Source organism: Gobius niger (genome assembly GCF_951799975.1).
Source record: "Gobius niger genome assembly, chromosome: 20".
NCBI classification, from domain to species: domain Eukaryota; kingdom Metazoa; phylum Chordata; class Actinopteri; order Gobiiformes; family Gobiidae; genus Gobius; species Gobius niger.
Genome location: NC_136871.1, coordinates 12873320 through 12900961, shown reverse-complemented (window position 1 = coordinate 12900961; position 27642 = coordinate 12873320). Strand labels below are relative to the sequence as shown.

The 27642-nt window shown below is 40.7% G+C and overlaps 2 protein-coding genes across 3 annotated transcripts; one reads left to right on the top strand and one right to left on the bottom strand.

The window, feature by feature from the left end:
- Positions 1 to 12045: 12045 nt before the first annotated feature.
- csnk2a4 (casein kinase 2, alpha 4 polypeptide) lies at positions 12046 to 17156 on the top strand. Of its 2 annotated transcripts, XM_079578322.1 has the most exons (13): positions 12046 to 12204; positions 12945 to 13054; positions 13138 to 13249; positions 13329 to 13430; positions 13890 to 13940; positions 14200 to 14259; positions 14341 to 14424; positions 14500 to 14610; positions 14702 to 14803; positions 15285 to 15385; positions 15570 to 15718; positions 15799 to 15888; positions 16024 to 17156. In XM_079578322.1, exons 2-13 carry the CDS (start codon positions 12954 to 12956, stop codon positions 16140 to 16142), a joined length of 1182 nt encoding a protein of 393 aa, XP_079434448.1. In that variant the 5' UTR covers positions 12046 to 12204; positions 12945 to 12953; the 3' UTR covers positions 16143 to 17156. The 2 variants fall into 2 exon arrangements, with proteins under 2 accessions (XP_079434448.1, XP_079434447.1); XM_079578321.1 differs by lacking the exon at positions 12046 to 12204 and having other exon boundaries at positions 12795 to 13054.
- Positions 17157 to 20899: 3743 nt separating this feature from the next.
- slc2a10 (solute carrier family 2 member 10) lies at positions 20900 to 26394 on the bottom strand. Its single transcript, XM_079578822.1, has 5 exons — positions 26231 to 26394; positions 24455 to 25579; positions 23332 to 23454; positions 21123 to 21258; positions 20900 to 21037 (listed from the first exon to the last, which is right to left on the bottom strand). Exons 1-5 carry the CDS (start codon positions 26232 to 26234, stop codon positions 20944 to 20946), a joined length of 1482 nt encoding a protein of 493 aa, XP_079434948.1. The 5' UTR covers positions 26235 to 26394; the 3' UTR covers positions 20900 to 20943.
- Between the last annotated feature and the right edge of the window lie 1248 nt (positions 26395 to 27642).

Sequence of the window (27642 nt, the reverse complement as noted above, 5' to 3'; positions counted from 1 at the left end):
AGTGATTAAAAACTTTAATCAAAGCAATTCTTTGCCAATTGCAGTTCATAAAACAACATTGAATGTGGACAAATATACCAATTAGAAAAATGTTAATAATTTATAAAACTAGAGAAGAAAGCGATTTGATAATCAGCGCTAAGCTGTCTCAACAGACCTAGAAATGGGTTTAATTTATGTTTTTATGTGACTAATGGTATAGCTGTAGGCTCTAACACTGTGACACTGCAACATTTGTCTGGTTTAAAGCCACACTGCAAAACTTTTCAAACCATATAACAACATACAAGCCTTTATTACAGATATTTTTAATGTTGAATTATACCACAAACATTAACAAACATGTCTTTATGTGAACAGCTCAACTCTCCTCAGACCTGACTAAGTTTACTAAATAATCTAGTTAAATCACATATAAGATTTAACTAGATTAGGTCTTCATTCAAAGCCATTCTTTGATAATCCCACTGGATGTTGAGAGCATGTTTTGTGCCAAGAACAGTATGATCCAAAATGTTGCGCACTACGCAGTATCAGGGGAAGCCAACGTCAGGCCTGGGGGCCAAATCTGGCCCTTCAACATGATGGTTGATTTTGATGATTTTGAGAAATATGATTTCACAAAGTTATACTTTACTAATCCCTGTAGGGAAATCCTATCTCTGCATTTGACCCATCTTCAATGCCGCTAGGATAAGATAAGATAAAATAGCCTTTATTAATCTCACAATGGAGAAATTTACTCCATTGGGCATAGGGCAACCTGTAGGAGCAGAGGGCAGCCGGCTAATGGTCAGAAACACCTGGCTAGAGGATCAACCTATTGTACATGTTTTTAGTGGTTGGGGAAACTGGAGGAATCCTACACAGACACATGCAAACTCCACACAGAACGGGCTGTATATTATTTTAAAACATTGGTATTTGTAGAAAGTGGTGCTTTACTTTGGGCTATAATTGGCTGATTCGGCTCTTGGTCTTGAGGACAATCAGCCCTACACTAGGCTAACTACCCCTGCTTTAGGTTTGATTTTGGTTAGGTCAACAAAAATATTGAAAATATGTAACTGTAATGACATGCCTATCCAAAGGCTAAAACTGAAAGATAAGGCACATGTTTCTGTTTCCAGTCTTTGGACAAAATGAGCCAACCTGTACACATGGATGCTTTTAATTTTAGACAAATTCACATGTTGCTTTCCTCAGATTTACTGAGGTGACAATATGAGCGAAGTCCAGGTCAGGCACACTCTTTTCCTGGTTAATGTAGCTGTATAGGCATGAAGCATGTGTTCTCTGTAGTCCATCCTCATCCATCTTCCTCACTGGCAGCAGAATGCTAACAAACAGAGAAGCATCTCCGTCCTGCAGCTGCTCCAGCTCTAATAGTCTTTTCTTAAAGGACAAAGAGCAGCACGTGACCTGGGCGTGTAGGAGGAGCAAATCCACAGGAGGTGATACAGCGGGATGCCCTCGCAGCTGTGTGTGGAGGGAGGGGTCAATCAGGAGTCTGCTTTTCATCACCCACTATATTTTCATCACTTAAATGCTGAAGAAGGTTGATCATCACAAATCCTGCATACAAATTTAGGGACTTCAAGTCAATCATCAACATTGTATCAAAAAACATTCAGCCAAGTCAAGTGTATGAAGAGCAGCTATTTGTTTACAAAATCTAATGTCCCAACAAGTGGGTCCTGGAGATGCGTCTTCACTCCAAGTAACAGCAAACCTGAGGGAAAAATAACAATGTCACCCATTTGAATACTCAAAGAAGTAGCAACTATTATTCATTCTTATATACCAAAAAGCAACTATGCATGTGTATATAAAAATAAACGAGACAAAGGCAGTGCCAACTTGGACTTGTAGACGCTGTTAAGGAGACACATTTTTTATTCTAAATAAATGTAATTCATTTCCCAATTTAAGTGACAAATACTGTACATTACATATATTTTATTCCTGAATTCTTCAATGTTTTTACCTATAGTTTTCCTTATTCATTGGCAAATGCTCCTGAGAGGATATGCCATATTGTTGACATAAATTAACTTTCTGTCCATTAGCGTCCTTAAGCAAATGAGCAATAATGGTGAGTGGCTGTTAATGAAATGGAGAGAAGTGACAGAGAGTTGTAAATCTGTGGAAGAGTCAGAGTCTATGACCTGGTCTGATCTCTGCGGCTGCCCAGTCAGCTGACCCTGCACTCCCAGCAGATGGCTGCAGACTCTCCTCTCAAACCGGCCTGTAAACCATGTCTAAACCAGAAAACATAAAAGCATTAAAGCATAAGTGAAGACTGTGAGTATCTGAGCTAAGGACTGCTTGTGAAAATGGACTGATGGTTGATTTTGATACTCTTACCTAAATGTTTTGTAAGCTTAAATTTAGTATAAATAAATGCATACATTTTCACTGTGTCTTCTGGTTTGTATATATAAAAGATCATTTAAAACAAGTGATTTGAATTAGATCAATAATTAATATTGCAGCACTTTTAGGCAAGGCATAATTCTCTCTATACATGCTTTTCAGTCATGTGACTTTTAATGTTACATGTAATTATGCAGTACTACAACATGTAACAACATCGCTACTCAGGATGAAAATGAAAGACAACTTATTGACAGTGGCATTTTTATGTACTTGTAATCATTGCTCAAGAAGATAACCGTAAAAACATGGCCCCAGAGAGCTCATGTTTGTAAGTCAGTGTTTAAGCTGCTCAAGATGTTAGCATGCTACCGGTTAGCATTTCGCTCGTTACTGTAGTATTTCCTCAGTGTTCATAGATGAGAGCCATGTGTTTATATCCTGTTGAAGCCATTGACAGTTGGTTGACAGTTGCTAACTGGTAGCATGCTAGCGTCTTGAGCAGCTTTAACACTGACTCAGACTGTGACTCTGTTGACATGACCAATTGTAAAAAATCACAGAGAAAAGTCTGAGGAGAGAAGCAGATCTTTAGTAAATCCTGTTGTAGCTCGACAGACAGAGCTGCTACGCCTGTGTTACATTTGCTGGTTATATCACATAAACGTGAGTCTCTGGGGCCGTGTGTTTACTGTTATCTTCATGAGCAATGATTACGAGTCAGTTGTCTTTCATTTTCATCCTGAGTAGAGATATTGTTACATGTTGAAGTGATGCATTGCTACATGCTACTTCAGTATTCAAAATGGCCCCCGGAACAATGCGTGATGTCATTGGAAACTCTTCCTTTGAGGGTTATTACCACAAACCCAATGCATCTTGTTTAACTACATCAAACTTAGGTGATTTGGCCGCGTATTCGGAAGCTTAGATGTGGTTGTAGACTGATGTTGTGGACAGAGCATGTCGTGCTTGTGTCTTGTAGTTGTCGCTGGAGACTCCGCGAGGACAGAGGGACAGTGATGGATGAGCCTCAGAGTGGACCGTGGTGAGATGGACAGATCCCTTGTACCTCTCCTGAAGCCTGACTTGATTAAAACGCACTTACGAGCCCTGTGTTCTGTCACCTTTACGTACAGCAAGGAACACGAGTGAGGACTGTTGCAATGTCGCTCAAGACAAAACAAAGAAATCTAAATGTCAATAATATTTTATTTTATCAACGCTGATTTTGATTCTGTTAGTTTACAGCTTGCCCAGTGATCCTCAAACTGGTGGTACCTGGGCTTCAACTACTTTGAATTAGAGATCACTTTATAATGCATTTATATTCTGTGCTTTTCTGGTTTAGATATGGTTTACATCTAGTTCAGACAAATCTGTGTTGACACTTTCTTTTTTTAGACTCCTGTTTTGATTCTGGTCGTCCTCCGAAGGTCAGATATTCTGAGAACCACTGATCGAGCTAATGGGCACTACTTGGCACTATCTGACCTAAGTTTTGACACAAGTCCAGATTTATTTATTTTTTTGGTTTGAACTTGGAAAACAGTCAAATTTTTTATTCACATCAACCATTGGAATCTGTATCATATTCAAGTTTGGTATAGTTCAAAATGTGTCAATCCAGACAAAAGACAATGATGCAAAGTCACCCTCCTCCCTTTATACACACACACACACACACACACACACAACATTGTCCAGTCTCTTGGGGTGGGGGCGTGAAGGGGGTAGAGAGAGAAAGTGAACAGACGGGCGCTGCTAAATTGATGTGTGTCCCTGGGGATGTTTGATGGATTAATGCTAACCACACCAGCTGATCTTTGGGGCTGGGGCACATATAAGAGCTCTCTGCAGTATAGTGCTTAGCTCAGCTGTCTGCCTCTCCTCAACCACTCCACTACGAGCACTTTTTTCTTTACTTGGGCCACACATGTCTTAGTTTTGTGTCAAAAAAAGAAGACTGATCTCACCTCCTCCAGCAGCGGAGCGAACCAGAACTGCCTAAAACATGCCACGGTCCTTTTTGGTAAAGCAGACAAAGGCTCTTGATCTCTCCTCTACAGGCAGTTACCATCCACTGCACTGGGACAAGTGCGCCGTGACACATGCCATCGCAGAGTCAACCACACGCCTTGCAGCACGCTTGACCCAAAATGGTAAGTACATTTGCTACTTTATAACAAGTTTATATGGGCTGTAGATTGGATTGGATTAGGACGAGGACAGGATTCTGTAAAGAAGGCTCTACTTTCGAGCAGATGGTCAAGAATATTGGGGTCATGGTTTTATGTATTGCACAAAGGGCTAATGCTTTTGTTTGTTGTTGATGCTTCAAATACCAAGTTTCATTGTTGGGGGAAAAAACAAGCAATTTAAAGATTTGGTTAGAAAGCGTAGCAATAAAATATGAAAACATTCCAAGCAACAGGTCTGCGCACTGGTAACACACTATTTACATTTTTGCTATAAGTAGTTGAGTACCGGTATTTGGTTTTGTTGAAAGATTAAGCCATTAAGTGTTTTTTTTTTGTTCTGGTTTCTAAGTCTCAACAAATCCGAATGCAATAAAGTATGTAGGATGGATTCAGACTTGTCTTACATTAAATATTAGGTTGAAATACTGCCCTTGCCCATTCGCCCTTGAAACTCAGGTCTCTTCATCTGTGTGTCCAAAGATGCATCCGAGGTACATTACAGCAACACTATACCGAGTGGAGTGAGCCTTGAGGTGAGGGGCGACACTCTCGACTGGAAGGATATTGATTAGAGTACAGACCATGCTGCCAGTAACTGGATAAAGTGCAACATGAGTGCCTACTGTCTGCAACCTCTGAGCACGTCCACATTACCGAGTAAAATGTGGCAAGTTTACTTTGCTATTGGTGTCTACGGAGTATGGTGGAATTTAATTAAAATGAACAAAATAACAAACAAATATATAAATGGGTCATAGTAAAGTGAGACTAAAATGGCAGTTTCAGAAGGGCTGCTTGAGCTGATAGTGGTATTGGGGATGCCATCTGTCTGCATGTCTTTGTGCAACTGTGTCATGGGTGGAGAGGGTGGTGGGCCCCTTTTGTCACCCCTACTCCTTATTTACATAGTGCAGAGCAGACTCATGCCACAGATGGACATTCACCTGAATCCTGAACGATTTTGTGACGCACTCTTTTTGACATGCCTGTAGTACCATAAATCACTTTAAGTTATTGCAGTTCAAACCAGCTACATGTCATGTGACTGCTCCACTGAAAAGAAAAATAGCATAAATATAGCAAAATGCAGAATTAAATAATGTATTTCTATTCATTTACCCATGCCCCTTGATTGAATCAAGTATGGCTGCTTTTACCAATTCAAATTTAGAGCATACTTTATTCTTCTCATACCACTTATTGCTGAAATATTATTGTGTAGACTCTTTGTTATTAGAAAACCACAATAAATTTAATAACATTTGAAACTACATGAACTTAAAGAGTATTGTTTTTCCCAGGATACATCCAGGACTATATCCTTCCGTCCGTGCAGCAGAGAAAAGAGCAACACTGTGATGCGGAGTCTCCGCTGCCGTCTCCGTGTGGATCTGGTGGAGGCACAGTGGAAGATTTCTCAGACCATGACATGGAACAACCAGAGAGTCCTGTGTCCTCATGTTGCACAGCTGACTCAGACAGCAGCCCAGAAACTGATGTGATGCCTGATGCCTATTTGGGCCGTGAGTGCAAGGGGCTGGCTAAAGGCCGTTATGCATGCCATGAGTGTGGGAAGTCCTACGCCACCTCCTCCAACCTGAGCAGACACAGGCAGACCCACCGCAGCCTGGACAGTCTGCAGGCACGCAAATGCCCCACCTGCCACAAATTGTATGTGTCTATGCCGGCACTATCCATGCACCTGCTCACTCACAACCTGAAGCACCAGTGCAGTGTGTGTGGGAAGTCGTTCAGCCGGCCCTGGCTGCTGCAAGGACACATGCGCTCTCACACGGGAGAGAAGCCCTTTGCCTGCTCTCATTGTGGAAAAGCGTTTGCAGACCGCTCCAACCTGCGTGCCCACATGCAGACACACTCTGCCTTCAAACACCACACATGCACTCGCTGTCACAAAAGCTTCGCACTCAGGTCCTACCTCAACAAGCACCTGGAGTCAGCCTGCTACAAAACAGACTGATGTGCACTCTGCTCTGGAGCATGCATGAACTGGAGCCTTTCATGTCATAACTATTTTCTATACAATCCCAACAGTAACCAAAATGTTATCCATTTAGTTGTGCCCTAATTTTGTTTAAACAAACCAAATGCACATAGTGCATTGCTATTTAATAATTTTATTACCTATTTATTAAATTTAATTTATTGTTGTATTCTTTATTTATTTTTATTATGTACCTGCAATAATACATGCTTTGTAACAACTTGTTTTTTATCTCCAAATGTTGCATGTGAAGTTGTGATGGAAATAAAATAATGTTGCAGTATACATTTTCTGTCTCTTTAAATTTCTTAGTGCATAATGCTATAGACACAGCTCATGGAGACCACATATTATCAAGGCAGTTTTACTGGGCTGACCTTGGTTCCATGTTTCAATGAGGACACTTTGACAGAGATTGTGCTCTTTCTGATGCCCCTGCAGGCTGGTGAGGACTGAGGGCACAGTGTGAGCACTCATACACTTCTTGTACGTCTGAAGTGGCACAGGTTCGCCCACCAACCTGATGATCATTACAAACAAAGTTTCCCAACAGGGTTGTTGTGTAACAGGATTCCAGTTAATTGTGAAATAATGGAATCTACTGTTTGGGTAAAAAAGGCAAATCACAGATTGACTGATTTGTTGGTAACCCTAACACTGACAAATAATCCACAAGATTCACTCACAGCTCAGTGACCACAGGAAGCACTCGGGGTCAGTGTCATGGGAAGTGAGCAGCTGCTGTTGACCATGGGAGCTCTGGAACTCCAGTGACCACAGGCAGGCACGAGTTCAGCAACTCTCTATAGTTAGCTAATTCTTTTTAAAAATTTGAATTATTATTTATTACACACAACAAATGTGTATTATGAAATCATTTAGGGAATTTCATGGATTTTACATAGACTCAAGTAGTTGTTTCTAGATATTTTCTAAAGTCAATAACTATTCACTTCAGAGTCAAAGCCACTCTGCAGACTGATACATGCTGAGATAGTGGCTGAAGCGTCTTGTTGAAGGACACAACAGCAGCATACCGTGCATGTGGGTGATTGAACTACCATTAGCCTTATAGGTTCAAAGAATCACACAATAGATTCATCAATGCAAGGGTATCCACATTCCAGTTATGGTTCTTTATCCAACTTTCGGGCTTATTGCTGTTTTAGCCCATGACAATACTCAGAGCAAAATGAATATGCCTATCAATATGTGAGCATCATCTTTCCCTGCATGCACTTCACCAGCTTCTTATCAGGTTGTCCAGTTTATTGGTGGAATACCTTTTGGGCTGCTTCAGAGTGAATGAGGGGGCATGGGTGAAGAATTTACGGTCCCAAATCTGTCATGGAGTCACTGGACTGACCTGCTGTAATAGCTCTGTTGTTGGTACAGCTGAGCAAGGGTCATGCTTTTGATGCACTGCCCTAAAGCTCTAATCCTCTCCTCACTCAAAGAGCAACAGTAAAGCCATTTGGTTTTCAGAGAAAGTTCATGCTTTGGGACCCCCTACATGAGCAGAGTGTTTATTTACCCTCTTCACTTAACCCCAAGAAGTGCCAGCCTGTGCTGAGAGAACACTGAAATGTTGTTTTATTCTGTTATTTTTCAAAAGCAACTAAGCCTCAACTGCTGAGCATAACAGAACTAATACAAAATCCAAAGACGGATATTCATTCAGATCAACACTATAACTAATTTGACCCTATGGGGAAAGCAAAACAAAAAGACATTCTAAAGCATATTCCTTTGATTCCGCAATGCACACTTTGATTTGTTCTTCACCTACTTTAGTTAAATGTGGTTAGGACTCTTGTGGCATAGCTCCTACTAAATATGTGCTATGGAGATACACGGGTGTGTTACGCCTGGCCATCCCCTCGCTCACTACTGCTTTAAAAGCCCTCCCATTCATCTAAAACTTCAACTGCAAAAGGACTGCTGTAAAAGTGAGGACCTACTCATGGCTTTCACCGTGCTGAGACCGCTGTGTGCGCATCCATTCCCCTGTCCCATGGACCTGTTTGTTGGGTCGGAGCCGGACGCCAATGAGAGTCTGGGCTGGCACCGGGATCCGGGAATTACTTTCCAACGGGAGACTGGCGGCATCATTAAGAAACAACGGAACGCGGAAAATGCCAAAGAAAGACATCGGACTCACAACGTGAACACGGCTTTCGTCGCGCTGCGCACGCTCATCCCCACTGAGCCCACAGACAGGAAACTGTCCAAAATAGAGACGCTCCGACTGGCGTCCAGTTACATCTCTCACCTGGCCAATGTGCTGATGGAAGGACACGAAAGGGATCAGCCGTGTCTGAAGACCAGCAAACAAGAAAGGAACATCTGTACTTTCTGCCTCAGCAGCCAGCGCAAAGGGGTAAATACAAACTCTAATAATAAGAACCACCTGGTGCAAGTCCAGGATTATGTGCAAACAAATAGGTAGTAAATAAAGATATCTTGTGTATAGTAATGGATAAAAAAAAAAAAAACTTTAAAAGGGGCAAAATTATATAGGCTAAATAATCAAATTAGAACAGAATATAAACCATTGAAATGTCAAAGTTGGCAGTACAAAGTTTGGTGATTGATAAAGATTCAGAGGCTACTGCACGTGGTTTGCATAGAACTTATTGCACATTGCAGTAGGGTTGCGCAGTCTGACAGCAGTGAGGATGCGAGGTACAGGAGACTGCTAATATTAGGCACATTTATGCAAACTTTAATCTAAAATGTATTAAGAGATACTGTGTGTTCTTTTTAAAGAGCCGACTGGACTGTCTGAGGATAGGCCTACATGGATGCAGTGTGAGACACAGCTGTGGATGAAGATGAGAACACTGCTTTACCTGCATATTGAACTATCAGAGAGCTGCTTTTCCTGAGCGTGCCCACCACTGCTTTTGGATACGGGACAATGATATGGTGAATCATGCAAGTTTGGAAGTAGATACAGCGTTGGGCTGCCAGCCTCTCCAGGAAATAATCAGGCATGACTGAAGAGGATTTTATGCAATGGTTGGAGTGACATTTTTGTTATTTAGTTTTGCATTGTGGTAAAGATGATGCTGCAAGACTGAAAAGTGATCATATTTGTGGTTAGTGAAGATGAGATGCAGCTACATGTCTAAAATAAATAAGTCTATAATTTTACGGTTTGCTGCTTTTGTCTTCACTGTATAGTTACTTCAAACAGACACTTTATATTTAATGGACATATGATCAATGGAAAATGCAAAGCAAAAGCAAGTTAAATGTGCAGTAATAAGCTATAATGCTGTTTGATTGTCTATCACCCACAAAGCAACCTACAGTTGACACTACAGACTGCTGCGCCACAAGTGTATATTAGTCATGTAAGATTTAAAGGATAAAAGTTAAACTTATGTATTCTCTACCCCCTACTTGTTCCAGCAATGTCCTAATGTGCAGAACTGACGCTAAAATCCGGCACTGTCACTCAAAAAGTTCGGGCCTGTCGTACCATCATGCACGAGCTTAGTATAGAAACTGCAGTTATGCGTATGACCTGAGGTGGCAGTAGCGAAAGTAAAAATGACAACTTCCAACTAGTGCATTTAAGTCGTGTTGTCTTTTACTAAATCCAAACTATAAATAACCAGGCCTAATTCTCGTTCCAAGCCTGGTCCAACTGACTCAAGGACAACTTTATCCACCTCTCTATCAGGAAGCTCACCTCAATCTGCTGCCCCCTATTGTACACTATTGATATTGCTCTTCAACTGTTGTTTTGTTATTGTTTTTTTTCAGATTTTCAGTTCTCTGTAAGTGCTTTACATGTGATAGAATAAACAAAAGACTTGTAAAAACACCCTTTAATCAATCTTCTCAAGCGTGTACTCATGTGGGCTTATAAACTTAAAACAACTAGGTTAACTTAAAGACACACTGCATTACATGTTGGATTATACTGCAGTGAAAAGAATGGATTTAGACGAGGATCAAACCTTTTTAAATCTCATATATGGCTGCCTTTAGTCAACATCTCCATGGAGACGAGAGGGAGACGTCCCGCTCCCAGTTAAGTTTTGAGAGGTGACTCATTTTTTTTTCTTCATGTTTTAGGTATTTTTCAACAGTAAAAGTAAATTAATTCTATTCCTTGGGTGGGTTTTTACACACTGTGATTTTAAGTGGTCAAATTAAATAAATAAATAATCTGAATGCAGTTTATGGTAGTTCTTTATTATGGGCGGAGGTCTCCTAAGTGTTCTTTCAGATCAAATTTATAGACTACTCTTGAGCTCTCAAAGGTAGCTTTAGGCATACCAATGCATAGCCTACTATAATGTGGTCCCTAAAATATAGCTACCCACACAGAAGAAGAGATATGGCAAAAATGTAAGCACCCTAATTACTTGTCTGTGTACATACGTTCTCAGTCATACAGGAGTTGTCCATCTATTCTTCAATAAAGGTCCTTGAGTCATCTTCTGTACTCTGTAGTTGAAGTGTAGAACGTTTCGCCTCTCATCCAAAAGGCTTTGTCAGCGTCAAAGGTTTTGGCCTGCAGAATATATAGACCACAGGAAGGGTTTAATTTAGGCGTGAGTTTGGTCATTAAGACTTGGAACTACAAAGGTGTTTACACACAGGTGAGAGTAGCTGTTGATAGAAGGGAGGGACTTAGCCAAGCAAAACCTCCCAGTGGTCTATATATAGTCTCCAGGTTGAGCTTAAACTTAAGTATTGCTGATGAAGACTTTTGGATGAGAGGGGAAACTGTCTACACTTCAACTACAGAAGACAGAAGATGACTCAAGTAGGCTTAAGAACCTTCAATGAAGACAGCCTAATTACCAGTGTTAATTTTGACAACATATTTTATTTTAGTTTTAGTCTTAGTCTTTAGACTCAAATGTAGTTTAATTTTAGTTGAGATTAAGTAAAAAATTTAGTCTAGTTTTAGTCGACTAAAATTGCATGTCAATTTAGTCGACTAAATTTAAGACTAATTTAGTCGACTTTGCATTTATAATTCATTATAATCATATTTAATCAAGGTCCTCGACTTCATGGAGCTGCTTCCACATGAATAAAGCACAGACCTGTTCATTTGGCAGTGAATTTACATGATATTTCAGACTGTCAATAGAAGTTTGGATGATTTTAATCTCTCCTTTTTATTTTTATTTAGTCTTATTTTAGTCGACTAAAATATCTGGACATTTTAGTCATAGTTTTAGTCTCATGAGAAACTTTTAATTTAGTTTAAGTCAAATTTTAGTCGGCAAAACTGTCACTTTGACTAAAATTAAATATTTTAGTCGACGAAATTAACACTGCGAATTACTAGTAAACATGGCGTGACTGCACGATACTTATTTATTCACAATAACACAATGAACAACGCAGCAGTGGCTGAGTTACCTTTTGTGCATCTGTTCTTTTGGTTTTTTTTTTTTATATACCTCAAAATGCTGGAGTGAACTCGTGCGGCTTCCGTCCTCCTCCGCGGCCGCGCTGCTGTGAGGGGCGGCCATGTTGTCTCTGATACAGCAGAAATCACACACCGGCGACTGTGCGAGGCGCGTTGCTTGCAACTACAAGTGTCATTGTTTCTTTATTTAGAGGGATTTATATCCCTCGCTTTATAAGCTGGTAAGTCCTTCTTCCGTTTTTCTTCTGTAAACACTTAGTAGAATCTTTGTAGATGGATACAAAGCATCATTCAGCCTTCGGCCATGCAGCCCCCAAAGCTAGCTCTACAACACTACAACAAGTTAATCACAGCTTCATCACTGAAACACCTCGTACAGAAGTTACAGGCGATTTGTGATCAGGTAGGCTACTTGAACGTTTGTAGTCTGGATTAATGCTCAATATAACCTATCAATCGTTGCTAGTTTGCTTTCACGATTAATAGAACCTAAACTTGGGTACAATAATGAGACTTTACAGATGTGGACATTCAATATTAACCTGACACTTACAGGCCCCCGCAGAAACACGTGTACTCAGATGTCACAAAACCTTTCACGAATTAGACCATACTTGGCCAAATTATTATACATTACTACAGTTCAAAACATAACTCTTCTCATAGAGTTTGGTGTGTCATAGTGTTTTAGTGATCACATTATTGCAACAGTCCTAGAACTTCTCAATTCCTACTTGAGTTGGATTAGAACTTATTTACTTATTGTTGAACACACATTATATCACTGCCTGTATCTTTTCTAGGACCTCAAACCCCTGGCCTCCTCCCAATGTTCAGTGGAAGTTCCCTTCTTTAGCCTGTGGCTCTTTTGGAAATCTTTATTCATCATTGCATTGCCCTCCTCATTCTGCCTCTCTGCCTCCTTTGCACCCCTGTAACTTCTACCACTACCTCTGCCAAGCTGTCGGACATGTCGGGACCTGTGCCAAGCCGGGCTCGAGTGTACACAGAGGTCAACACTCACCGGCCCCGGGAGTACTGGGACTACGAGTCCCATGTAGTTGAGTGGGGGTAAGTAAATACAACGTTTCCCCCCCCCCCCCCCCCCCCCATGAATAGCAAATAAACTGAACAACCGTTTTTTTCCTTGACAGAAACCAAGATGACTTTCAGTTGGTGCGCAAACTTGGTCGCGGAAAATACAGTGAGGTTTTTGAGGCAATTAACATCACTAACAATGAGAAGGTGGTGGTAAAGATATTAAAGGTAAATGCCTCACATTTTTATGTTTGTTTGATTTTTTTTTAAATCATTTTTTTGATAATCATTGCCATCTCCTCTGCAGCCAGTTAAGAAAAAGAAAATCAAAAGAGAGATCAAGATTTTGGAGAACCTGCGTGGAGGTCCTAACATAATATCTCTCATTGATATTGTAAAAGATCCTGTTGTGAGTATTTGGGCTTCATCATTTTCATACTTTACTTCAAATCTCTGGTTTGTCTTTAGATTTCAGTGAGTCAATGCAACTTAACTTTCACCTTTATAAATACAATTCTAAAGGTCTTAAAATGTAAATTGTTTACTGTCTCATACAATAGGGTGGTGAGTCAGCCACCTGTACCAGCTTATCATTCTCACATTGGTTTGGTAAATATTTGTCTGTGAGTAAATCACCTTCATAAATTTGAAAGTCCCCTGCTCTCCCACCTCTTCCTGAGCACCAAATATCTGTAGTTTCCAAGGCAGCATTAGCTTAGTGTTAGTATTTCGACTGTGTCAACTTTTAGATGTACAAATCACAACAACCACACTAGTGTGTGTAGTAGTACGTTTTGTTTTGTTAGTGAGCCATGTCACCATTGGATCGCTTTATTGTCAACTTAAATACACGTTTAATGTTTTTCAGTCCCGAACTCCAGCTTTGGTCTTTGAACATGTAAATAACACAGACTTCAAGGTAAACATTTTGTTTATATTCAAATTGCTGTCAACTGCTTGAACCTCCTTTCTTGGCATACCTGTGGTAATCTGTGCACAAGTGTGTATGTGATGGAGGGATATAATAATCCAGTGCTATGTCTTCGGTGTCAGAGTCTCACTCATATTCTGATTCTATCCTCAATCACTGGGATATTTTCTGTGTAAATGTCAATGAGCCTTAAATTGTTTAACGCATAAAAAAAAAAAAAGAATATTTATAGCCTATTTGTTTTCAGCAATTGTACCAGACATTGACCGATTATGATATCCGGTTCTACATGTATGAAATTCTCAAAGTAAGTGTCTTTTTATTGTTTTTATTGTTGTGGTGCTTGATTTGGTGTGATAGGATAAAATGGACGTACTGTTTCCCACAGGCCTTAGACTATTGTCACAGCATGGGAATCATGCACAGAGATGTGAAGCCACATAATGTAATGATCGATCACGAACACCGAAAGGTAAGTAAAAAGGGCATGAATTCAGTCAAGCTGTAATGCTTACAGCGTAGTGAGATCTTGCTTGTTTGCCTCTAGTTGCGTCTCATTGATTGGGGTCTCGCGGAGTTTTACCACCCGGGACAGGAGTACAACGTCAGAGTCGCCTCTCGCTATTTTAAAGGACCAGAGCTCTTAGTTGACTACCAGGTGAGGACACTGTCTTTTGACTGGCTTTCTCTAGGCCATTTTTACTATTGGCTGCTTGAGTAAAACATTTTCGCCATTAATCTGTTTACAGATGTACGACTACAGTCTGGACATGTGGAGCTTGGGTTGTATGTTGGCCAGCATGATCTTCAGAAAGGAACCCTTTTTTCATGGTCATGATAATTATGACCAGGTAATCAATTGCATATATTTCTCATAATTCACACTGAATGCAGTGCTGAAATAATTCAGAGACCATGCTGTCTTTGCAAGAAGTTTAAACATTTGTGTCAATGTGTGGTGTGCACTTGATCAACGTCTGTGCTTCCGTTGAAATAGAATCTAAAGTATTTTTTAACCTGTAGGATTTATTCGATTGGTACAGCACAGGGTAAAGGGTTTAAAGAGTGGGGAGAGACATTCAGCAACTTGCCTTAACCTTGACTCATACCCATTGTCGCGAGTAAGTGCAGTAGCCTGTTCCACTCTCGGCTGTAAGCAGTCCATCTAGTTTTGCCGTAGTCTGCGCTCATCTTAATATCAGGTTCAAAGACATTGGATAAGCCCAATTGAAAATCAGAATTCTGCAGTGCTGCACCTTCAGTGTGAATTTATAATAATGACTCCAAATTCATGTAGTGTTTATAAACCGCTGACACCTTTTTTTTTCCCAGTTGGTCAGAATAGCAAAAGTTCTTGGGACTGAAGACCTCTATGATTATATTGACAAGTACAACATTGAGCTTGAGCCTCGATTTAATGACATTCTGGGAAGGTAAGAGGCAGGGACTGCGGATGGAAAATAGCTGCTGAGCTAAATCTGGTACAAAGCATCTCCTCTTGTAAAGTCTAATGGTTCTGTACATTGTCCCTGTTTCAATAAATAATGATAATAATAATAAAATTCTCAGGACAAAGGTATTTGGCCAGTAGCTTAATCATCATGTTTATCTCTCCAGACACTCCCGTAAACGGTGGGAGCGCTTCGTCCACAGTGAGAACCAGCACTTGGTGAGCCCAGAGGCTCTGGATTTCCTAGACAAGCTTCTGCGTTACGACCATCAGGCTCGACTAACTGCACGGGAAGCCATGGACCACCCCTACTTCTGTAAGCACCATAAGCTGCTCTTCGCTGTTCAAAATGGCAAAGCACTGAACTGATCTTAATGGTCTATTTCCCCTCTGCAGTTCCCATTGTAAAAGATCAGTCTCGTGTGGCGGGATCAGTCAGCCAGCCCAGTGGGAACACTGCTGTTAGTACAGCCAGCATGATCACAGGTCGGTTTGTTGTATTATGTGCCATATTTAAAATAATCATGTAACTTGAATGAAACTAATTTTGGTTAATGTACCGGGTGGGCAGCGGGGGCAACCTAATGCCATAAACAAGTGCTTCTCGCTGTCCTCGCACAGGTATCTCAGCTTTGCCTGCTTCCACTGCCTTGGGGCCCCTGAGTGGTTCGCCCATCCTATCTGCTGGCACTACAACCCTGAGCACCCAAGTGCCCACAGCAGCTGGGGCTCCTCAGTGACCCCATCCCATCAAAACGCTCGGTGAGGCCTGCACTCTTCCCACGACCACCCACCCGCAACTTTAGGGCGGTTCAACAATAGAGTAGCTCTATCGGGTGTAACTGCTCTCTACTACTGTAGACCTGTAAGCCGGACTGCAAAGATGGCCGACCTCCTGTCTCCTGAACGCCTGCCTGAAATGGAGATGAATGTGCACTGTAAAATACATGTGTTCATTTTGTTGCTCACAGCATCATTGAATACAAGGCAGTATGTGTAGTTTGTGCTCATACTGCTGAAAGAACTCTTCCAGAGAGCTCAAGACTTGCATGTTGCAAGAACAAAACGGAGGGCATACATCGGTGTTGTCATGGTAAAGGCATTTTACTGATTGTCCCAAACTTTAGACAGATGTGAATATTTAACATACATGCTGCTTTTCAGTGACATCATTTTCTTTTGTATCTGCCAAAGTTATGATGGGAATAACAGATTGATCTACCTTTGCGTTACATGCAGTTTAATAACAGGGCATTACCTTCCGAAGCAAAATGACAGACAATATTTCAATTCTCTGCATGTGCTTTACATGTAGTAGAATTGACAATAAAGCTAACTGAATTGAATATTATGAGATAGAGGGTTTGTATAGGTGCACTCTTCTCATGAATCCCCGACATTCTGAGCGTAAATGCAGAGTTGCCACTCGTTTGGCTCTTGCTCTATGCTGCTGCCATGATCTGCATACCCTCTTTTTCAACCAAAATGACTTTGTTTATAAACTGCCATTCATGGTCATCCTTTGACATTGGCTCAAGCCTCTTCGCTTGTGTCATGTCTCGAGCGGTGCATTTGTTCTTCAGCAATAGGGTGCTCCTCTTTATGAGAACATATTCTTTACAGTGCTGGGACGATGAAATGTAAAGTCACTAAAATACACCTAAAATGGGTTTTAGTGATCAGACTCTGAGAACACAAACAGGCAAATAAGCTTGAGTTGCTTAGAGACTAGGGCTGTCAAAGTTACCTCTTAAACTTAATCAAGAGATAACTACCTAAATCAGGGGTGTCCAAACTTTTTTCCTGTGGGGCCGCATACTGAAGCGTACACAGGGTGAAGGGCCATAGATCGGTGGTTAGTGCCCCAAAACCTTTGATAACAGAGGTTTAAATTGCTCCCAAATCCTTTATTTCTGCTCAAAACCTTCATTCCAGCTCTGTCTCACAGTAAAAGGTTAGTTGTTAGGTTAGAATTGTGTGTAATTATTACATTTCAATTAAAAAGGACTATCTCTGATGATGTGTCCCGATTCACTTTGGACACCCCTGACCTAAATCATGGATTACTCGCATCATATGTTTTGACCTAATACACTGTATCTTGAGCACACGTTACCTGAAACACAGAGCACTTACACATTACAAACTGTAAGCACTTGGGCTTCTCATAGATTAATGAAGTGGTTCATGAAATGCAAATGCTTTAAACTAGAGCATTGTATGTAGTGATTATCAAACTGCACTGAATCTACTGAATCTGCGCTATTGAATCGCAAAAAAACTATGGAAGACCTGGTTTTATTCCTGAACAAATTAAAAATCACAAATCGTAAAAATGCCGCCCAAGAAGTGACTTCCTGTTTCGATCCAGCACACCAAAATAAAAGCACCATCTTATTTATTAGTTCAGCAGTTCATTAGTTCAACTTTTATCAGACAAAACACTTTAAATGTGTGTAATTAATTATATTCTTGTAATCTTGCAAGTACCTGCTGAACTAAAGGAGCTGTGTGCTTCATCAAAACAGGAAGTCACTTCTTGGGCGACGCTGTTATGATTTGAGGTCAATTACCCCATATAATTTCTACTTTATCTTGCCTTTATTACTTGTATCTTGAGGCGTAGTTGCAAAGAACCAAGTTATGCAGTAATTATGATGCGTTATGTGCTGGTGAAAAATCCATTTTGCATTCAGTAGTGGGTAAAAGCTAAAACATTTGCAAATATGTTTCTCATGCCCACAAAAGTTTGTTGCCCAGTTGGCGCCTCAGATTTGTATCAGTACGCAGCACACGGACCTTCCATACTGCTCGAAGGTAAGGGCTTGATTGACACTCGTTGGAACCATTGAAGGAAAGGATGTATTTGTTTACCTAACCTTGTCTTGATTATACTGGCTGTATTGTCTTAACTGGTGAACTTCTGAAAAATGTTCGGTGCCACAAACCTAAATGTAAACCCGACTGTATATACCTGTATTTTTTCAAAGTGTGAAATGTCACAATGCAGAACAATATATCTATGCTTAAAAGTGAGTATGGAAGCCTTGCACTTACATCACTGTATATATATTTTTATGTGCGTATGTAGAAAACAAGTATTTGCAATTATTTGTGTAAATAAAGGTTTTATTTATCATTTCTTGAGTCCATATGTTAATAATTATGAAAAAAATAAGCAGTACAGTTCAGTATTCAGTCTCAAAGGAATAGGCCACCGTTTTTACATACTGAGATATGTTCTTACCTTAGCTTAGACGAGTTCATTTGTACCTGTCTGGTCTTCAAGTGTGCCCTCAGTCACGTAAACACAGCACAGACGCCGCTAGCATTTAGCATCTCTATAGCTCCAAACAAGGTGAAGATAGAAGCTAGCAAGCTCTTATAATAATAATGCATTGGTTTTGTATAGCGCTTTTCTGGACATTCAAAGATGCTTTACATTGCACTATTCGTTCGCTCCATATGCGGTGGTGGTAAGCTACTATTGTAGCCACATCTGCCCTGGGGTAGACTTGACGGAAGTGAGGCAATCAGTCAGTGCCATCGGCCCCTCCGACCACCACCAACCACTCACACACACACTACATTCGCTAGGCTTCCTGGTGTTCCCAAACTGTCTCCCATCCAAGTACCGACCAGGTCCTTCCCTGCTTAGCTTCCACGGTCTGACAGGATTGGGTATAGCAAAGGCAGTATGGCCACGATTTCCCTCTTTAAATAGTTATGTGAAGCGTTACACGATAAAGTATAAACAATGTGGACTTTCTAAGCGGATAAAAGGGGGAACTATATTGTAGGTAATAATACCAGGAGTAGTTCATCAGCCACGCAGTAATATCTTTACTTTACTGCGCGGATGTCGAAGTACTCCTGGTATTATTACGCCTTACAATATAGTTCCCCCTTTTATCCGCTTAGAAAATCCACATTGTTTAATTGTGTGTAATTATACTTTATAGTGCAACACTTCACGTAACCATATTTAAATAGGGAAAACGTGGAAGAGCTTGGTAGCTTCTATCTTCACCTCGTTTGGAGCTACAGAGGAGAGGAGGAGAGGCTAAATGCAAACGCCGTCTGTGCTGTGTCTCGTCTAAGCTAAGATAAGAACATATCTCAGTATGTAAAAATGGTGGCCTATTCCTTTAAAGGTGCATTATGGAACTTTTTATGCGAAAATACAAACTTGATATGTGTGCGTAATTTACCTTTACCTAAAAATTAAGACGAAAAAATCTGCCGTTGCTCTCCACTTCAGTTTTAAACTATGCGCTCTTTAGAATGTTGTGATGTTGGGGTCGAAGTTTATACTCCTGTTCTTTCTCTCATGTAATAATTATTGTTTTGTTCGCTGGATTGTTGTAACAATTTGGATTTTTTATGAAAAAATCCATCCATTTTTTTTTTCTTCCGCTTTATCCGGGGCCGGGTCGCGAGGGCTGCAGTCTCAGCAGAGATGCCCAGACTTCCCGATCCACACACACCTCCTCCAGCTGTTCTGGGGGGACCCCGAGGCGACACCAGGCCAGCTCGGAGACATAGTCCCACCAGCGTGTCCTGGGCCTTCCACGAGGCCTCCTCCCAATAGGACATGCCTGGAACACCTCCCGCGGGAGGCGACCAGGAGGCATCCGGAACAGATGCCCGAGCCACCTCAGCTGGCTTGTTTCGACGTGAAGGAGCAGCGACTCTACTCCGAGCTCATCCCGGGTAACTGAGCTCCTCACCCGATCTTGAAGGGTGCGCCCAGCCACCCTGCGAAGGAAACTCATTTCGGCCGCTTGTATTCGCGATCTTGTCCTTTTGGTCATTACCCAAATCTCATGACCATGAAAAAAGAAAAAAATTAAATGTCACGTGAACGCAACCTATTGTTGTGTTGGTTTTCTGGTGAGGGGGACCCGTCAGCGGTGAAAACCTACCAGAAACTATTAAAACAATTGAACCTGGACATCATAAAGACTCCCATGATGGGATGTAAAGGCGCCATGCTAACCACTGGGTCACTGAAAGGTCAAATACTCACTAATAAACATATATAAGAAAATAATACAACAAATATTTTTTTCACATGAAAAGTGCATCTTTAAATGAAGGATATTTAGCCTAGTACAATTCAGTAAAGGTACCACTAATCTGTATTATCAAATTAGCCACATTCTCGCCAAACAGGTTACAACCCATTCCTGGAAAGGTCACGATCAACACAGCACTCCTGTGGCACTAGCTGAAGCAGATGCCTTTTTACGCTGCAGGCTTACAGTATGTTTATAGTACTATCTTGTCCCTTTCAAAATAAATATGCAGTGAATAGCGGGATAGACCAATCCTGTAGCTCAGAGGTTCCTACACTGTTGTAGGCTACAAGTATTTCATGAGGCGCTCTATTACTCACGGAGGAACAGGCTGGTAACACTGACAGAAGGGTTTGAGGACAAAAATAGGCTTTTGCAGCTGAAATATTACCAAAAAAAAACAAAGCAGGTTGGTTTCAGTCTTTATTGTGCTTCATGTATGTTTCAAAAAGTGCAGCACTGACTATCCAGACATGTCTTCAGAGAGCACTTTCTGATACTGTGGAGGCCTGTTTCTCTTGCTCGCAAAGCTACAGCAGTCTTCACTCTGGTAAAACCTACAAAACATAAATTATTAAACATTAAACAAGTTACCCATACTTTGGCCTTATTTGTATATAATCTTACGTCAAAATGTCTTACTGGTTTAGACGCAGCTCCTGGTCGATGTCCTCTAATGATTTACCTTTGGTCTCAGGAAGTATTTTGCAGAAAAAGACTGCAGCAGCAGCAGCTATCGCTCCATACGAGACAAAGAGTCCAGGCAGCCCTATGGCATCTGTGGAATTTACCAACAACATTTACAACGAAACAAGACCTCCATTATTTCCATTGTTTAGCCTCACGAGATACTTTCATCATCGCATTTTATCTTTATACAAAATTACTGGGAAATAAAAATCAACTGAATATTTGTTTGATATTATATTTGCAGACACAAATGCTGCTTTATCACTTTGTATGTGCTTGTTTTATTCTCTGCCTTTTAACACAAATGGCCAATAAATGAATCTGAATCTGACAAGCCCACCCTTGTCTTTTATGTATTACTGTTTTACTATCATATATCATGTGCTCAACTCTGTGGATACTTTTAAAAAGTGATTGTAGTTATTTAGTAAAGCTTTTGGCCATTTTTTTTTTTTTACTTATCTGTGATATTTCTTATATTGTTTTATTTCACCCATGCAATGCACAGCACTAAAAAAAAAGAACTTTACTTTACTTTACTTACTATTGTTTGTAGTGGCTTTTGTTATTCTATTGATTTTAGAGCTAAATCGGCCAAAAGATTTAACCTTCCAAGTACCACAGGTATCAAAGCAGATCAGAATCTAATCAGGACTGAACATGGTCTAAAAAGGGTCTAAAGTAGGCCTAAATTGGACTAACTATGACCCCCCCCCCCCCCCCCCCCCGTTTGACTTCACCCAAATCTAAAAGCTGCTTTAGGAAAGCAACAAAACAGTGACAAATACACGACAAAAAAGTGTCGAAACAGCAACAAAACAGGCGACAAAAAAGTGATGAAAAAGGAACAAAAAAGTGATGAAAAAAAACAACAAAAATAAAACAGGCGACAAAAAAACAAAACAAAAAATTATGAAGTGATGATAAAGCAACAAAACAGGCAACAAAAAAGTAACAACGGGTGACAACGAAAGGAAAAATGTTTGATCACATTTGTAGGTCTTTCAAATGAGGCGTTACACTGTTGCTCTCCAGTCGAGAAGCTTTTAGATTTGGATAAAGCCAAAATTAAGAAAATGTGCTCGATTAAAGGAATAGGCCACCGTTTTTGCATACTGAGATATGTTCTTACCTTAGCTTTGACGAGTTCTTTAGGACCTGTCTGGTCTTCACCCGTGCCTTCAGTCACGTAAACACAGCGCAGACGGCGTTAGCGTTTAGCCTCTCCCCCTCTTCACTATAGCTCCAAAACAGGTCAAGATAGAAGCTACCAAGCTCTTCCACGTTTTCCATATTTAAATATGGTTACGTGAAGTGTTACACTACAAAGTATAATTGCACAAAATTAAACAATGTGGATTTTCTAAGCGGATAAAAGGGGGAACTATATTGTAAGGCGTAATAATACCAGGAGTAGTTTGGCATCCGCACAGTAAAGTGAAGATTACTGCGCAGTAAAGTAAAGATTACTGCGCGGATTTCGAACTACTCCTGGTATTATTACGCCTTACAATGTAGTCCCCCCTTTTATCCGCTCAGAAAATCCACATTGTTTAATTTTGTGTAATTATACTTTGTAGTGTAACACTTCACGTAACCATATTTAAATAGGGAAAACATGGAAGAGCTTGGTAGCTTCTATCTTGACCAGTTTTGGAGCTATAGTGGAGAGCAGGAGAGGCTAAATGCAAACGCCGTCTGCGCTGTGTTTAAGTGATTGAAGGCACGGGTGAAGACCAGACAGGTCCTAAAGAACTCGTCAAAGCTAAGGTAAGAACATATCTCAGTATGTAAAAACGGTGGCCTATTCCTTTAAGGGGGGGTTTAGAGGTTAAAAAAAATGGATAAGGTTTAAATTTGCATTTGAGCCTAAATGGACCACTAGTCTAGAGATTTAGTTTTTATTATTCTTATATCAGAAACTCTATGTGCAACACTGCTTTAAAGTTTATAAAATATGCCATAATTAAAGTAGAACTGGATTGCACTGATCACTATTCAGCCCCACTTCTGCTGTAGATTGTTTTCTATACACACCATGCAATGTCAGTTTGTAATATTTGCCACCACTGTTTAATTCAAACCCTCTAAACTGAATTATCTGACAAAGTGGTTTTCATTTATCAAGATACTGTGTTGAGCTGAATAGTGAGGTTCTTACCAACAAGATTTAGGAAAGTGGATGTGACCAGCAGGTGAGCCGACCAGTTAAAGCAGTTGGTGAACGCGAAAGCTCGGCCGCGAACCTCTGCAGGAAATATCTCACTGAGAAGAAGCCACGTCACTGCAGGCACACAAAGCAGGTTCAGTAATTTGCACACGGAGAATGGTTGGTTAAGACTGAGGAGCAGGTTCACCAGGAAATCGAACGCAAATGAGTCACAAGAAGGAATTTAATCTCTGTGAATTGCAGGTTCACTCACTTAGATCTTCTGATAAACTGGAGTTGAAGATTCTGCTTCTGAATAAAACTGAGAGCTGTTCTCTGGGCACTTAGCTCAAAATACTAAAGATTTCTCTGTATAATTTGTGTCAACAGATAATTTACATTGGGAAAACCTTTAGTGCAAAATTAAGCCAATAGGTTTCTTTAACAACCACCTGAACCGAGCATGTTTTCTCCTGTTTGGTTTTAATCAAAAAACAGGACATAAATGAGGATTAAAACACAGCAAAAAAGCTTAAAAAGAGCGACAAAAAAGCAACACATAAGCGGGGAAAAACAGGCAACAAAAAAAGCCACTAAAATATGATGGAAAAGCATCGAAAGAACAACAAAAGCGCAACAAAACAGATGGCAAAGAAGTGACAAGAACGCGAGGAAAAACCTTAGATCAGTTTCAAATGAGGCGCTACCCTGGCCTAGAGGCTTGTAAACTCTAGTTGAGAAGCTTTTAGATTTTGTTAAGCTGAAATGGAGAAAATGTGCTCGGTTAAGGTCGCGGTAAGAGGCTAAACAAAAACTACATTGGAAAAGAAAGAAGTTACATAGTGTAAGTTTTGTCTTTACTTTTAAAGGTTTATTTTCACAACCTGACAAGTACTTTTTTTCCTATTAGGCCTGTCTGTATTCTCCTAGACTTGTGTTTTTATGTGTTGGTGAGCCAAAATTATTCCATTCTATTCTTTTCTATTCTATCCTACTCTACTCTACTCTACTCTATTCTATTCTATTCTATTCTATTCTATTCTATTCTATTCTATTCCAAGAACATTTACAGATGAGAAAATGCTGTCAAAAGGTAAGTTAGAGAGACAATCAAAAATTGATAATGAACACACACATGGCCCAAATCCAATGGAGTAAGCCCCAACGACAGCCATCAGACTCAGGAGCACGACCGCGTTGGCAGCTGGAGCATGAAAAGGTGACTTTGCCTCCAAACGGGCCCCGCCATTTATTGCTGTTTCATTCTCATTAACTGTCACATTTGCTTTGTAGGTCGCTGTGATGTTCGCATTAGAACTTATGTCTTTAGAAACACAGGCCATTTCGTCAACATGAGAATGTGTACACAGAAGTCCGATGATCATCAAACTAATGGCCATGACAGAGCACCCCCCGATCAGCAGAGGTCGACGCCCCACTCGGTCCGACAATGCCATAGAGAGCAAAGTGGACAGGACTTTGACCAGCCCCAACCCGACCGAGGCCAGGACTACAGTGTGGTTGTGGAACCCAAGCGTGTAGAAGATGGTGGAGGCGTAGAGCAGGACATTGGGCTGCCCTGTCAACTGTTGAAACAGCACTAGAGCAAGACCAATCATGGTCCGTGTCCTCATGTTGTCCTTTGTGTGGAAAAGGGACAGGTAGTTGTACCCTCTGGTCGGCTCCAGGGGCTCTGCTTGAGATTGAGTGACTGAAGGAAGACAACATAAGGCGACCAGCTGAACCAGTGTGGGCACTGCGGCCAGGCCAAACATCCACTTCCAACCGCCTTGAGTGTCTGCCATGAGGTAGTTAACTGCATAGGCCGTTAAGATCCCTATAGTGATTCCCACTTCATACAGGCTCACCAGAACACCCCTGCGTTCAGGCTGCACCAGCTCGGACACAAATATGCAGCAGGACATGGAGGAGATGCACACGGCAAAACCAACAATGACACGTCCCAGAAGCAGGGCCGGGTATGAGGTGATGAGGAGCAGGACAGTCCCCGTCAGTGTCAGACCATTGCTGAAGAGAATAGATTTGCGACGACCCTGCCAGTCGATGAGAGAGCCCCCCACCATTGATGCCAGCAGGGCCCCAAACAGCAAAGCGCTGACCAGAGCCTCCTGCTGCACACAGGACAAGGCAAAGTCAACCCGGAGCTGCAACAGGGCACCGGAGATGATAGCCAGCTCATATCCAAACACCACCCCTCCCCCGGTAGACACCACACAGGGCAGGAGGAGGCTACAGCAGCCTGCAAGAGACAACAAGGAGTGGTTCATAGATATAAATATATTTACATAGTGTAAGTGGCATCTTCAGCAAAACTGGGACGTGTCTATTATACAGCAACAATACTATTTACAGAGTGTGAATCATGCACACTTTACTCACGCAGCATTCTCTCATTTATATATCAGATTTGGGGCCCTAGAACTGTAATACCGGCAATTTAAAATGGTAAATTAGGTGCAACATGCCCACTAATGGCTATATGGTGTTTTCCAGCTTGCAATCACTATTTAGCCCTTGTCTCGATAAATAATCCTCATTCATAATTCTATAAGAGGAAGCTATGGGGAGCGCTTCATACATCTTATTCTTCTGCATATAGGTTAAAGCAGCCAGGAGCTCGTGGAACTAGCATGTGATTATTTGCATCATGTCAACCAGATGGAAAAGGCATGATGACTCCGAGGTATTTGAGTAAAAGGAGACCTTTGTTTGGATGTGTTTTCCATCTGGATGACAATATTTGTGTCATACCTGTACGTAGTTTTGGCAAATACAACTTTGCATTTACAACTTTTGCTTAGATGAACTAAAATGATCTGTTGCGGTCAGTACACGTGCACAACAACATCGAAATCCAAACAGAAAAGACACAAAATGTAACTAAACTTACCCATAATCGTGCTGTATCATGAGAAAACGCCCCAGAGAGGACAGGATCTGCAGAAACAGAAGGAAGAGCACATCAGAAAATGTCCTGTACGCAGATCTCGGATGTCCAGAGCCATCGGGGTGTCTGCAAGGAGCTGTTGTGGCTGTGGTTGCTATGGGAATCTCCTTGTTGGCAATAATTTCATTCAGAGTCCACTTGAAAAGGGCCCAATCAAATAAAGGGCTACAGAAAGACAAAACACAGCCAGGCTTGATGTTACATATGTGAGGGATGAACTGATAAAGGATATACTCTCTCATGTCTCAAAAACAGATTCATAATTGTGTTTTTGCCAATGAACGTGAAACACGGATGAACTAATTCAAGCAAATTAAGATAAAAAACATACTAAGAATAAAATATAGTGAGATAAAAACATAAGAAAGTACAAAATGTCCATGTGTTGTCAAAACAACGCAACGTGATCCCTTTGCATTCATTTGATCTGTGTCAACAGGAGGGACTTAATCCACACTCACGCACACAGAGGACTCATTCTACGGTCAGTATGATCATTATCCAAAAAGGAAATGTATAAGCATCCTGAAAGAGTAAAGATTAAAGGCCCTATATCTGATGATGGAACAGGGAGCACATATATTTACACATATACATATTTACACATGAGTTTGGACCATGGTCCAAACTCATCTCTAACAACCCTAATGAATTTCATCCAAATTCTTCACATTTTCAGAGAGCAATACTGTCATGGCTGAGAACCCGCCTGCCAGTTCACAATGAAAAAAAAAAAAGGTTTACAAAGGGCAGTTTTTACAACACACTGAAGGACAAAACTATAATTGTATCCCCACTACTACGGGGAGAAAAAAAAGATCAGGCATAGGGCCTTTAAGAATGACAGTTTGATGCTGTTTCTGTTTGGTCACAAAAGCAATATTTGACTGGCGACTGTGTCTGTGATATTGGGCTGTGCAAAAACAAGATGACTGAATTGTTTTTATAACACAACAGAAGTGGATGAAATAGTTACTCAAGTAAGAATAACTTAACTTTCATAAAATTTGACTCAAAAAGAAGTAAAAAGTAGTGACCAAAATAGAAGTAAGTAAAGTAGTTATGCTACTAAAATACTGTGAGTAACTGATGAGTGTAAAAGTCTGATTTCAGCAGTGACTTAGGCTAATTATGAGAAATAACATTACAAGATGTTGTAATCCTGGTATTTCCAACAAAAATGCCAGAAAAATCCAAAATCCAAATTATTATAATCTAAAGAATAAAGTGCATGATCACACAACTAAATCTATGTGTCAATATGAAGCTGAACTCATATGCTAAAACAACTCTAAGAAGAACATAGAGCTACTTCAAGTTGCTCAGGCTACTACAGTAAATGTGAGAACTCCGCG